Source organism: Lactuca saligna, chromosome 1 (genome assembly GCF_052625555.1).
Source record: "Lactuca saligna cultivar CGN05327 chromosome 1, ASM5262555v1, whole genome shotgun sequence".
NCBI classification, from domain to species: Eukaryota; Viridiplantae; Streptophyta; class Magnoliopsida; order Asterales; family Asteraceae; genus Lactuca; species Lactuca saligna.
Window position 1 is genome coordinate 41,265,691 of NC_136417.1, and position 14,390 is coordinate 41,280,080.

General features: G+C 37.7%; 2 protein-coding genes across 4 annotated transcripts; one reads left to right on the top strand and one right to left on the bottom strand.

The window, feature by feature from the left end:
- Positions 1-6,384: 6,384 nt before the first annotated feature.
- On the top strand, positions 6,385-9,149 carry LOC145033865 (histone deacetylase HDT1-like). The gene is made up of 9 exons (XM_078982361.1): positions 6,385-6,520; positions 7,400-7,470; positions 7,552-7,772; positions 7,884-7,948; positions 8,035-8,213; positions 8,310-8,372; positions 8,460-8,553; positions 8,658-8,802; positions 8,891-9,149. Exons 1-9 carry the CDS (start codon positions 6,508-6,510, stop codon positions 8,952-8,954), a joined length of 915 nt encoding a protein of 304 aa, XP_078838487.1. The 5' UTR covers positions 6,385-6,507; the 3' UTR covers positions 8,955-9,149.
- Positions 9,150-9,965: 816 nt separating this feature from the next.
- Positions 9,966-12,385, bottom strand: LOC145033874 (splicing factor U2af small subunit B-like). 3 transcript variants are annotated; one of them, XM_078982378.1, is made up of 6 exons: positions 12,016-12,385; positions 11,557-11,643; positions 11,391-11,472; positions 11,162-11,288; positions 10,603-11,090; positions 9,966-10,261 (listed from the first exon to the last, which is right to left on the bottom strand). In XM_078982378.1, the coding sequence occupies exons 1-5, from the start codon at positions 12,250-12,252 to the stop codon at positions 10,625-10,627; spliced, it is 999 nt and encodes a 332-aa protein (XP_078838504.1). In that variant the 5' UTR covers positions 12,253-12,385; the 3' UTR covers positions 9,966-10,261; positions 10,603-10,624. The 3 variants fall into 3 exon arrangements, with proteins under 3 accessions (XP_078838504.1, XP_078838494.1, XP_078838501.1); XM_078982368.1 differs by having other exon boundaries at positions 9,966-10,419; XM_078982375.1 differs by having other exon boundaries at positions 9,966-10,210; positions 12,016-12,384.
- Between the last annotated feature and the right edge of the window lie 2,005 nt (positions 12,386-14,390).

Consider the following 14,390-nt stretch of genomic DNA (forward strand, 5'->3'; position numbering starts at 1 on the left):
CATGATCTAAATGAAATGAAAACAATCATAAAAACCATTTGTTTCTTACCAATTTGAGGGTCCATTACTTAACCAAGAAATTAGTCAACAATTATTAGTATTCATTCATCTAAGCTCATGATCAAAGAAAAATAAACACAACAAGATGTTCAACTAGAAAACATTTCCATAAACTTCAAACACAAGATAATAATAAGTCTTCAAAGCAACTAATCATCCATGGGTTAAACCCTAATCAACCAAATGAAAATCTAGCCAAGTATAGACAAAATGAAAGAAATGCAATATAGTTTAGTGGTACCAAACATTGTTCTAGTTGCAAGATGGAAAGATATTACACTAGTCTTCAAAAATCTTCAAGTCTTCCAAAACCTTATTGAGAGAAAAAAGAGTTATTCTTCAAGTGATGGATAATGCAAATATGCTTCAAATCTCTAGTAAAAGGAGGTCATTTCCGGATTCAAAAAGTAGCTAAAAGCCACCCCCCAACCTTCCATAAATAGTGTCAACTAGTCAAAACACGGGTTCAATTATTCACTCTTCACGCGGACCGCGTGTGGATCCACACGGGCCGCGTGGGTCATGCTGAAATCATTCCTTGGCCCATTTGCAAATACCATCCAGACCAATCTTCTATTTTATGCTCCAGTCCATTTGTGCAAGTTCTTGATAGCCTAATTGCCATTCTAAAGCTCTTCCAAGATGCTCCAATGGTCCTTTAATTTTCTATAGTTGGAATTCTCATTATCCCGCCCGAAATTTAAGTATGACGTGCTTTCTTGTTTATGTTGTCACCAAGCCTAATTTCACCACTTCAAGTCCATAGACAAATTGCAAGCCTCCAGCATTCACGCACTCCTTCCACACCTCCAATAATAAATAGTCTTCAATAAATCTTGCAAATGAGCTCAAAATACTGGAAAACACCCGGTAAAGGAGATAAATAACAAAAAGAGAAAATATGCATGAAGATTAACTAAAATGAGATGGTTTTAACTAAAAATAAACTATGAAAAGAAGTAATCAAGACGAAATTATCATTTAGCTCAAACCCTAGTTCTTTAGGACATAGATCTTTGCCCAAAAGCCATAATACTCCAAACCAAAGCATGAAAACCGAGTTCTAGGTCCTAGTCACCAAATGAACACGTAAAGCTCCTAAATTTCCTTCCATGAATGGCCCTTTGGGGTTTAAAATGCCAAAAGAACACCTTGAAGCTTGCACAGGGCTTCCATGGTAATAAAGTTTTCACCTTTATGCCATGAAACCCCTTTTAGACCCGAAATATAAAAGGTAAGTCACTTGGGATGTCCATTTCCTAATGACTAATCTTCTTGGACCAACCCCCCCCCCCCCCCCCCCCATAAAGTAAAAAAGAAAGATATCTATTAAGCTACTAAGTAAGATTGAGACTTGCTTACTAGAAAATGGAGAGGATGAGACGTTGTTTCTGGATCTACTAACTTCCTTCTAAATCTCCAAGCTTCTCATCTTCTTCACAAGCTCCAAATACCCAAAGTTCACTAAAAAATGGATCACAAACATTAGGGTTTCGAGATCTATGGTTTGGATAATGGGGGCTAGAAATGAGGTCGAACCCTAAGTCATAAAGTGTTTAAATAAGGTACAAAATCCCGGATTTAGGGTTTCCCAAACCCAGTCCCTCCGACTCGTCAAGTTGGTCTTCCAAAAACATGTGTGGCCATCGCTCCTACTCGTCGAGTTCTCACCCTTGAACCCGACGATTTAACTTCTTGTTTGTAGATTTTTTCCCCATCTAGCCTTCTGCTTTCTGAGTGTTACAACTCTACCCCGCTTAAACTGGACTTCGTCTTCGAAGTACGGTATAGTCACCTACCACGCAAGCATCTCATGCATCACACCCGCAACTCCCCTCCTACATGTCTCGGACCAACTGGTGTTTCCCACCGCCACTAGCACTCGCTATCCTAGAAGTATCACTATCATCATGCACAATCAATGGCTTCCCAAGGCAGCTGAATCCAACCATCAAAACGTTCTAAACCTGTTGAAAGATTATCCTTACTGTCATTCAGAGGACTACTTCTGTCTTTCCGAGATCTGAAATCTATAATTGTTTGTCTCCCTAACGAACTGCCTATGCTCCAAAAACTAGCATGCCAAAACCTTATCGTATAACTGTTCAACCGTAAAACTTCCCACCCTGATTATCTTGATGCTACCATCAGGAACAAAATCCATATCCATAACCAGCTGTAGAATACTTATACTTGGCAGAAGGCTTAGATAATCCTTTGAGTAGAAGATTCATCCCTGAAACGGTTAGACTCATACGAGAGCTGTGCAATAGGGTCAAATCAATTACTCTTATATTATTCAATCCAACTGTAAGTGTTTTTGCTCTTCTGATGCGCAAGCTACCCTACGATCTAGAACCCTCAAAATCACTACTTTTGCATAAACATCATGCTTCCTCTTATCTACCTTCCAAAGGACCCGGGACCTCCCAGGTCCAAACTTATCTGTCCACTATCTGGAATACCGGATTCCACCCGGTTACTAAACCAGTGCACACACTCTCATTCGCTCCCAACGACTTCCAAAGAAAACTCCAGTTACTGGAACCGCTTTATCCACCTCGCCACTATTGGCTCTATGAATCCTGGAATCCCCGATTCTATATCTCGACCCCACGGTCTCTGCCACATCTCACATTCCTTGCTATGATCACACGAGCCTCGTCCACGGGACTTACCCAAGCCGTTCTACGAAGTGACCTTGCCCCCGGGTCTCACCTATCTAAGGCTACTCAAGTACAACTTCACTTTAAATCCTATCTACTTATCCATTTATGAGTTTGATCATGCTAACTAGGAGATACGGGCCTTGCCCATACTTTGCCGTCTAGGAGATACGGGCCCTCGCCCACACTCTGCTAACTAGGAGATATGGGCCCCCGCCCACACTCCGCTATCTGGTTGCTAATGAATGTTGCGACTAACCCACAATCTTACAACATTTTCTACACTGTCTGGCTGCTAGTGAATGCTACAACTATCCCACAGTCTTACATCACTTTCCACGCTTGTCTGAATGCTAGTGAATGTTACAACTATCCCGCAGTCATACAACACTTTCCATGCTGTTCACGCATACGACCTAACATCCTGGATAAATTCGCGTTTCTGTCGGAAAATTCTTCAACCTAGTCCCCAAAGCCAACTTTCGAACACCAAAAGATGCGGACCCCATGTTGGGAAGTTTCCCAAACTCCCAACCCACATACTCCTCAATCTAATAAGCCACTTGGCCTTCTTCCTTCATGTCGAGAATGCACACTCATCCTCAATTCACACTTCCTTCTGTTTCCTGAACCTCTGGAGAATTCTCCCCGACTTTGATTCAACTAGCAGCTTGCAACACATTAGGCCGGAAGATTTCCAATCCTTCGTATCATCCAGTGATCAATCTTGATGTCAACCAATGCTTACCACTATTAGTGTTCCCAAAAATAATCGACAATAAAGTAGTAAGACCTTTGAAGACTGTCATAACACTTCCCCGGTTCCATTCACACTTGTCACAACTACCGCATCTTGAGAACCCACTTTATAAGGAGACGACCTCACACTACTATCTTAAGACTCATGGTATGCATGTGGCTTTTAATCCAAACATAAACATGAAGTGTAATCCCTAAGATACAACTACTCATATGGATGCGAGGCAATAGCAATAAAAACGTAAATAAAAACCGATATGAAAGTAAAAGGATATGCACCTGCAATATTAGTAACTTGATGTTGTAAAACGTGTTGTTGTGTATGATTTGATGAGTAAATGGTACAAGCATATACGTCAAAATTTGTCTGTTTCTTTTATCCTAAGAGGGTGAAAGCGATATCTTGGGCCCCTTGATGATTTTGTGTTGACTTATGTGTCGGGCCCGATCAGGACTGAATTGATGTGTTCAATTGAGTTCTGTGTCAAACAAATCAGAAGTCGGGAAACAAACAGTTGGACATTGAGAATGATTATGTTCCATGTCTTTGTCCACATGATATCTTGCAGAACGGAGGACTATATGATTCATTATCTAAAGGATGCGTCATTGACTAGGTCAGAGTTCGATAACGACTTTTGAGAGCTACGATTGCTAATCATATTATGAAGTTGCATTGGCAGTTATAGTTATTAGACTTATCCAAGTGGAAGACTGTTGGATTAGGTGTCTAAGCCCATAACTATAATTTCTATGTACTTGATCTGATAGTAGCATGGTTCTTTTGGGTTGCCTTCACCATACCAATTTGATAGGATGAATTATGGAGAAAGAGGTTGATAAATGATTTATCGAATTAGAAGTTGGGCCATAAGGGAGTCATATTTGGATCTAATATTTTATTAAGGAATTTGTTGTACTTTAGGGAAAAGAGTCCCGAGCCATCCGAGGAGTACGATTTCGGCATACTCAGTTGGGGTGAGTTACCTTCATTTTATAGGTGGTTCGAAGGCACCAATGTCGTCCTACTAGTAGTTGTTTATAGTATATATGATTGTCTTTGTAATAATTGTTTGGTATGCCACTATATGTTGATATTTATGTGCTTGTATGCTATGTTATTATGTGGTAGTGGTAAGGGTAAAATAGACCCCATAACCGGTTGAAATACACTGGAGGGTAGGTCGGGCACCCAAATATGTCTGACAGGGTAGGTAGAGCACCCATATATGTGTGACAAGGTAGGTCGAACACCTAGATATGCCTGACAGGGTAGGTCAAGCACCCAGATATACCTAACAGGGTAGGCCGGGCACCCAGATATGCCTGACAGTATGTGATTATGTGGTATGATGGGGGGACTCACTAAGGTTCGTGCTTACGGATTTCAATTTTGGTTTCATGTACTTCTTCTTCAAAAGGAAAGGATTCGGTATGATCGCAACGCATCACATTATGATTTATCCGCATTACGAGATATTTGGGAGTTGTACTCTGATATTGTTTTTCCTATGACATGTTTTGGTTGTTGACGTATTGGTTTCGGTTATGATATGTGATGATACTATTGATGTTTTTAGACTAGTGGTTTTTATTATTACTTAATTAAAAATGAAAATTTTGGTTCTAAATTTTAGGATGTTACATGTCATTTATGTGACATCCGATAATCTGTTGACATCTTAATAAAGATAATCTCTATGTTTGTTTTCCAAAACTTCAAAACCAGTATTAACTTGATAAAGTTTGATGGGATGTTAGTCTATATGTATATATGTTTCATATATAGATATATTGATGCTATTTAGACCGGAACCGGACCGACCCGACCCGAACCCGAATAACTGAATAAGGGTAATTGTATGAACCGAAAACCGAACCGATTAACCAATACGCGTTTGGTTTGGTTCGAGTATTAATCAGTTCGGTTCGGTTATTATCCGAATAACATATACAAGATGATTAAGGGTCTAATATAATCGAAAAAACCCGTATTATGATTCTATAACCCGAATAATAGAATAACAATGTACTTTTATACATCAACGTAAAACATTCAAAGACTAACATAACATATTGAAAGAATAACATTTACATAGTAGATTAACATAATGTGAATTAATTTCTTACTTGAGTTTCTTGAGTTGGAGCCTAGTTTTTCATGACTAGACAAAGTAGGAATTTGTGACTCGTTAGATACAATAGGAAATGTCAATTTTTGAAAGTCCGAAACAAGATGAATGATCGCCAGAAGTGATTTTAAGTTTGGAAATAGTAGAAAAGATTGGTCGATTTTGAAACGAAGAGAATGAGGGTAGAGTTCTTTTTTTTTTTTTTCTATTTTGAACGACGATGACAGAAGTGTGAATCGCGATTTTGATTTCCGTCGATAAGAGAAAGGGGACGAGGAATCCTTATTTGGGTCGGGTATTTAGAACCGAGTAAACTCTTATTTTGGTAACCCGAAAACCAAATAAGTATAATATAGATATCTGAAACCCGAATCGAATTGCATATTTGGACCTAATTCGGTTTGAGTTCCGGACCAAATTCTCATCCCTATATAAGTAAATGCTATCATAGATTAGCCCGGTTATCGGCCCATGGCTGACAATGTATTGTATTTGTATCCTTGTAATCTTTTGTAGTCGGTTAATACTTAATACTTAATAGAAATGCCATCGAACACCTACAAAATGATTAGACATTGATTTTCAAGCATAACTAATATAAACTTAACCTTTTTCCCACAATTTGTTCATATTCTACTACAAACAAATATATTATCTATGTATTATCTCAAACGTTAAAAAGAAAATAAAAAAACATTTTCGGGCAAAAGTGACGGGTTCTATTTTTGAAAAGTTTAAGGGTAGTCTGCGATATAGCGTATCATACCTCCGTCCCGCTCTCCCTTTATAACTCCGTATTCGTTTCCTCCAAACCCTAACGTTTTCTCTGCTCACACACACTTCTCTCTGCCGCTACCTTCTCTCACGAAATTTTCTCTTCCTCTTCATCAATGGAGTTTTGGGGTAACGAATCTGCCTCTCTTCGTTTATATTTTGACGTGTACACGCTCTATTTGTGTTTTGCTATTCATTTATGGCGTTAGTTTTTTTTTTTCGATGAAAACTCGTACCATCTTCTGGCTTTGATAATGATTCCAGTAACGCAAATCTTCTAGTATATTTACCTTGTTGATGTTCTTCGTTTTCGTCTGTTTCCGTTTCGTGGTTTCGTGCACATGCTTTGTATGTTTATGTTTTCAAGTCGAGATTAGATGCTTCGTATATGTATGTTTTTTACAATTTTATTATCTGTGCTGTTTTTCTTCGCTGATATTAAATAGAATGTAGCTTTATGTATTAATTTGTCAACACGCTATGCTCCTTCGGGATATGGGAGGCTGTTTCAGTATGTGTTTAAGCTTTGTTGTTTGATCCGTCTTCATTTGAAGAGATTTACTTTTCTTATTATGAAAGAGGACTTGCAAGTGTTGGTCTAGATTTGAAGTTTTGTTATATCTTTCGTAGACTATTAGCAACTAAAATGCTAGCTAGGACACTGTTTTTCTCAATGTTACATATATCAGAATCGGTTAAATTTTCTGTTCATGTCTCTATGTATCTTCATGTTACCAAACCCTGTCTCCTTTGGAACGAGACAATAAATTTGATTTATAAGATTATATAGAGGAGCGCTCTTTGCAATAATGCTCTTGCTATGTTTCAAATATTGTGGTTGGTGGTGTTTATCCATCAACCCTCTGTTATCTGCATCCTCAACTTTCTGATGCGAATATTGTTTGGTTGTCTTAATGTCAGTTCTTCATAACCCTAGTTTTCCTTCCTGTTTAATGTTACATGTATTTCATTTCTCCAAGTTTTCTTAATTCTATTCTGTTGATACAGGTGCTGAGATCAAATGTGGCCAGTCATTTGATGTAGTCATTGGTGAAGGCAAGGTTTTGCACCTTTCACAGGTATAAAATACTTTGCTACAATGGAAATATTCTCGTTTTGCATAATTAATTATACAACTAACTAAATTTCTTGCTACTCAGGCTTGTCTTGGTGAAACAAAGAAGGAAACAAAGGAATCTGTTTGCATGCACATAACAATTGATGGAAAAAAACTTGTGCTAGGAACCCTTATCCCTGAGAAGATTCCACAACAGCTATTCGACTTGGTCTTTGACAAAGACTTTCAAGTCTCACACAACTCAAAAAACAGCAGCATCTATTTGTATGGATACAAAGCTGACAACCCTGCTGATGACCATGGATATCCTTTTCTCAACCAACCTGTTTTTCCAACTTGAAATCTTTTGTGTTAATAATGTTTATGTCTTTTGTTGATACCTTGACCAATTTTCCCTTTGTGTTCTGTGATCACTGAGTCTGAAGATTTTTCTTCTGAGGATGATGAGGAGGAAGAGCTTCCACTTCCAGTGGCTAATGGTAATAGACTAATGGATTGTTTTGCTTCTAATTTCTTGAATATCTGATAGTTCGACATAATTGAAAGAAATGTTATGTGTTTTTAGGAAAGCAAGAGGCAAAGAAAGAGGAGAAAAAAGAGGTAGTTCCTAAGAAAGAACAGAAGTCATCTGCTGCTGGAAAACAGAAGGTGAAGATTGTTGAACCTGAAAAAGATGTGAAAGAGTCAGATGATGATGATGACAGTGATGACTCTGATGCAATTTCTGAAGATTCTGATGATGAGGTACATACATACATACATACATACATACATACACAGCATAGAAGCTGCCATTGAAGCCTTCATATAAACATAAAATGTTGATGCATTGTTTTTCAGGATGATGAGGATTCCTCTGATGATGAAGAAGACAGTGATGAGGAGGAAGAGACACCCAAAAAGGTTGGATATAAACTTATATTTAAGAATGATTACATGGCATATATAAATATTGATTTTTGTGTGTTTGTTTTAATAATGATAATTCAGGAACAATCAGGAAAGAAGAGACAGAATGAGTCTGCAAGCAAGACCCCTTCTGACAAGAAGAAAACAAAGATTGCTGCTACCCCTCAGAAGACTGGTTAGTTTTTTGTTTTGTTTTATAAATGATATAGTATATAATTATTTATATATAGATAACGTTGAAGTTTATATAAATCTTTGTGTTGAAATATTGTTTGACAGAAGGGAAGAAGGGTGGAGCCGTGCATATAGCGACACCTCATCCATCAAAGCAGGCGGTTGCTAAGACGCCAGCTGGCGGAAGCAAGTCGAACCAGAAAAGTCCGGCTACTGATGGTGGTGCTCATTCTTGCAAATCGTGCAACAGGTATTTTGATTTTTCTGTTGATGGATTATATGTTGTGTAAATGTTAGGGTATGTGTTTTATAATGTGTGTGTGTGTGTGTGTTTGCAGGAACTTTAAGACAGAGGGTGCTCTTTCGTCTCATAACCAGGCGAAGCACAGTGCAAGTAAATGAATGGAAAGTGAGTGAGAGGATGGAAGATTTTGTTGAAGATGAGGAGGGTAGTAGTTTTTGAATATCATGATGATGATGATGTTTAAACAGTAGAGGTTTGTTAGTACTTAGTATTGAAAAAAAACAATTCTATCCTTAATCTTGTCTGTTTGGAATATTGATTGATGATATGGCAGTTATGTTGATGATGCTCTATCTACTCATTTTTATGGTGATTAATGGTTTTGGTTTGGTTGAATGTAATCATCTGTTTTTGACAATATATGCTATTTGCTCGTAGATTTTAGGTGTGTATGTGTTGTCAAATAAAACATAGCCCTATTCAAACGTGAGTACATAAAATCAAGCTAAAAGCATATGATGCTAACCAAGGTATTATTCACAAAAAAAGATATTTTTATCTAAAGAATAGCTACAATTTTTAAGAAGAAACATTAATTACCACTGAAGCTCAATCAAGTTTTTTGACACTAGATTGTGCTGCTTAAAAAATAATATATATAATAAGTTGTTTCAAGTAGTCAAATCGCAAACACCTGAACTGTGTCTGTCCTCCTCCCCCTACCAACCAGCCCACTTTTGGGCAGATGAAAATATGGCTATTTATCCTTCTCTCCTTTTCCATCTCTAAAAAAACTCAACATATCAAAATACTAAATCATGTTTTTTGTAAAGACTTTGATACCAATAGTCATTTCATATAACAAACATGTCCACATATACTAAAACTTAAATAACTTGCAAATTTTTTATTTAATAAACATGTAAACTGAATTTTCAAAGTGGTGCTCAACTGTTCATTTCTGAAAAGTCACAAAAACAAGTGAGTTGAAAAAACCATGGAATTTCAAAAATCTACGCATTAAGGCTATTTTGTGACATTCATCGACCAAAAGTAGTCACTTTGGTGAACATTCCATTTATGTTCTATACCAAAAACCCTAAACACTTAGCCCAAATGCTACAGACCAACACTTTAAGCCATAAAAAAGGGGGGCAACAAGTCTAAAATTCAATCAGAAATATCACAGAAAACTCCATTTGAACTTCTCAATCTTTCATAGTACAAACCAAAAACCAACAAAAAGTTGTCAAACGTTACAAAAACATACAAAAACAGTGAAACTGACTTTTCCCTAACAAAAACAGTGAAGTTGACATCAGATTTCCTACTTCACCAGCTGTTCTTCACAAATCAACCATTAATGAACTTCTGATCACCTTACTTCCTCAACTGTAACATTGATGAAGATGACCTGTATAAAAATATAATGATAAACTGCACAAAATAAGCACCTTCCCTGAACCTGCAAAACTAGTAGTAAATCATGTAAGATCACATTTCTTATAAAATTACTTCAATACCCCCCTGCAATAACCTAATCCTCTAACAATTTACCATTCTTCACAAACCATTATAGGTCAACAAAAGTAGAAAATAGATTTGACCGGTCAACCTGTACTCCTGCACATGGAAAGCAGGCAGTAAGCCATATCTTCCAAGTGGGATTCCTTTTTTTTTTCTTTTTAAAAAATACTTTTACTTATCTCCTCTAATTCGCCCAAATCAATTTAAACTCTCATTTATCTTTCAAAAAAAAAAAAAAACAAATTGTATAAAACCAAGATCAAGAAACAGAAAACAAACCAGACAATTCGGCATTGATCAATCAGTAATCATAATTTCCATCATCTTGCTGCTTCTGCTGAGGGGCATCACGGTAATTTTCCCCATTTTGTAAACCACCATCATCATTATTATTACCAACTTCCTTATTTTCATTAACATTCGAAGCATTATTAGTTCCAGATTTCGCCTGTTCTTTTTCTCTATTCCATTGTTCAATCTTTGCCCTTCTTTCAGCACTCCCTTCCCTAACCGGACTCCGGTTTCTCTTCCCTCCCGGACTTCTGCTCCTCCCTCCTCTCCTCCCCGGACTCCTACTCCTCGGCCGCCTCCCCCTGTCATTGCTCCGGTGATCAGAGTAACCACCACCACCTCTTCTCCCATACCCACGACCACCACCACCACCACCACCGCCTTGTGGGCGGTCATCATGATTCCGGTGTCTCGGAGGACTACGGCTTCTGCTTCGACTCCTCCTACGCCTCCCGAATAACTGCCTCCTCAAATCTCTGGAGAAAAAGATAGAAATAAGAAGATGAAAAGTGGTGGAAGATGTAAAATGAAATGAAAAGATTCATACTTGTTGATCTTTTTTAGATGCATGAAGTTGCAATAGCCACCACGATTGCATACGTTTTCTTCATATTGTCTGCAAGTTGCTTCACGGAAATCTGTCACTGGAGAAAAGTCAACGATAATGGGACGACCTGAAGATATAAACGAATCATTAGTTTGTTTAAAGGAGAACATTTTTGATGATTTGAAAAGTTTGTTTGATAAGAAAGTAAAGTTGAAATTAATGTCTAAACCTGCATAAAACCTTCCACTGAGATTCTGGAGAGCAGCTGCAGCATGTTCTTCTTCCCTGAACTGTGCATACACATTTCCAACCTATATAGAGAGAAGAAACTTCATCTTAGTGAGCATTTAATAAGCAATTAGTTAATGAATTTGAAAATGTGGAAACGATTATACCATATGGTCAGCCAAATTATCACAAATGTTTAGGCTTTCAATCTCTCCGTATTTGCCAAGCTCTTCAAACAGATCTTCATAAAAATCCTGTGTTTTAGACATGGATTTGAAGGTTAGATGAGGATCACTAGAATGAAGATTTAAACAAACAAGAGTCATCTTCCCTACAACACTACATTAGTAACAATTACTAATCTCTATGAGATAGATGAGGATCACCAATACCGGTATGAAATGAAGCACCAATACCGGTTGACCTAATGGAATACGTATTCAGAAGTGTTTATTGTCGGTAAGAATGTGATATCTCTATAAATACGTATACTAAGCAAAAATGAAACCAGACGTCAAATCTGAATAGCTTAATATGCAAACAAAGCTAGTACAAGCTAAATTAGAGACAGATCGTTAAGATATACGACAAAGTAATAAGAGGAATTTAATTAGGGGAATGAAAACCTCGAAGTGATCCTGGATTTTGCTAGGATCAAGGGGCTGACCCTGAGGATCAACACCTGGAGTGATCATATCGGGGCGTTGGTACATATTGGAAAGCAATAGGGTAGGGCTGATGCTTGGTTTGGTGTGGAGCCTTGAGCATCGATCTCCATGGCGACAGGCTCCGATCTTGAAGTAGAAAGGACAGTTGACTCGGTCCTTTTCCGTACCAAATATGGAAGCCAAGTGCTCCGCCATTCTTTCGTATCGTTTCTAGCAGTTGGAGCGGCTAGGGTTAGGGTTTCTGGATCTTCGGGGAGAGACCAAAAAGAGTTGATTGTGTTCTCTTTTCTGTATATAAATCCCTTGGATCGGATTGAGACAAGTTGAAAGAATGAAAGGAGTTAAATTTATTAGTCAAAATATATATATATATATATATATTAGATATATATTATGTTTTATTGTAGATATCTTTTATTATTTTGATGTATACGTGTTTCCATAGCGGATATATACAATACAATCAGGTCTATAACTATGGAAACACTTATACATCAAAATAATAAAAGATATCTACAATAAAACATAATATATATCTAATATATCAATATATATATATATATATATATATATTCAACAGTCACCCTATGACCACCCGTCTCAGGGATGGTACCTCCAAACCCAAACAACCCTTAAACCTTCTTACTCACAACACCCAGTCCATTTCTCAGTTACCTAAGACATACAGTGCTGCACTCAATGATCCAAATTAGCGCAATGCCATGACCGACGAATATACGGCTTTATTAGATAATAACACGTGGGAATTGGTACCTAGACCTGCTAATACTAATGTCATAAATTGTATCTGGTTGTTTCGTCATAAATTTCATGCTAATGGTACTTTACAGAGATATAAGGCTCGTTTAGTCGTAAATGGAAGATCACAATAGGTTGGTATTGATTGCGATGAAACTTTTAGTCCAGTAGTGAAACCTACTACCATCCGGACTATTTTGAGCCTGGCTGTTTCAAGATCTTGGCCAATCCATCAATTGGATGTCAAGAATGCTTTTCTGCATGGAGATTTAAACGAGACGGTATATATGTCCCAACCTCCAGGTTATGTTGATAAAAATAATCCATCATATGTGTGCAGGTTACGGAAATCTCTATATAGCCTCAAACAGGCCCCCAGGGCATGGTACCAAAGGTTCGCTAATTACATAACTAGTTGTGGTTTTCAAAGCACTAAAAGTGATCCTTCATTGTTTGTCTACAACCATGGATCCGACATGGCTTACCTTCTCCTATATGTGGACGACATTATCTTAACTGCTTCTAATACCCAACTCCTTCAACAGTTCAATTCACTTTTATCTAAGGAGTTTGCTATGACTGATCTTGGAACGTTACATCAATTTTTGGGTATTACGGTACATCATACACCACATGGTTTATTTCTCTCTCAAGAATCTTATGTTGCTGACATCTTATCGCGTGCAAACATGTTCGATTGTAAACCAAGTGGCACTCCATGTGACACGGATTCCAAGCTCAGTGCTACTGCTGGTGACTTACTTACAGACGGTACTCTCTACCGCAGTCTTGCTGGTGCTTTACAATACCTCACCTTCACACGTCCAGATATTACTTATGCCGTCCAACAGGTATGCCTTTTCATGCATGCTCCCCGCGAACCACATCTTGCATACCTCAAACGGATTTTGAGATACTTGAAAGGCACTATTTCTCATGGTCTCCCAATAACTCGCTCCAAATCTACTAACCTGGTTGCTTACTCTGATGCTGATTGGGGGGGGTTGTCCAGACTCCAGACGATCCACATCAGGATATGTGTCTTTATGGGAGATAATCTAGTCTCTTGGTCTTCAAAAAGACAAAACACAATTTCTCGCTCTAGTGCCGAAGCTGAATACCGAGGCGTTGCAAACACTACTGCAGAGACATCATGGCTTCGGAATCTCTTGACAGAACTATTTGTATTTACTCGGGAAGCCACAATCATATTTTGCGACAATGTTTCTGTTGTTTATCTTACAGGGAATCCCGTGCAACATCAACGAACCAAACATGTGGAAATCGAGATACACTTCGTCCGAGATAAAGTGCGCATCGGCTCCATTCGAGTTCTTCATATTCCTGCTGACTATCAATATGCGGACATTTTCACCAAAGGTCTACCTAAGCCTCTATTTCAGAAGTTCAAGTCCAGTCTTCGGATTGCTACCATCGGTCAGACTGCGGGGGTGTATTAGTCAATATATATATATATATATATATATATATATATATATATATATATATATATATATATTGATATATTAGATATATATTATGTTTTATTGTAAATATCTTTTATTATTTTGATG

What these genes read in the sequence shown, in the direction of transcription:
- LOC145033865 (XM_078982361.1), top strand. An exon ending in TCCACTTCCAGTGGCTAATG is followed by an intron (nt 7,949 to 8,034) that starts GTAATAGACTAA and finishes ATGTGTTTTTAG; the next exon opens with GAAAGCAAGAGGCAAAGAAA. An exon ending in TCTTGCAAATCGTGCAACAG is followed by an intron (nt 8,803 to 8,890) that starts GTATTTTGATTT and finishes GTGTGTTTGCAG; the next exon opens with GAACTTTAAGACAGAGGGTG.
- LOC145033874 (XM_078982378.1), bottom strand. Translation starts at nt 12,252, where the DNA reads ATGGCGGAGCACTTGGCTTCCATATTTGGTACGGAAAAGGACCGAGTC. An exon ending in AAATCCAGGATCACTTCGAG is followed by an intron (nt 11,644 to 12,015) that starts GTTTTCATTCCC and finishes TCTAAAACACAG; the next exon opens with GATTTTTATGAAGATCTGTT. An exon ending in ATAATTTGGCTGACCATATG is followed by an intron (nt 11,473 to 11,556) that starts GTATAATCGTTT and finishes CTCTCTATATAG; the next exon opens with GTTGGAAATGTGTATGCACA.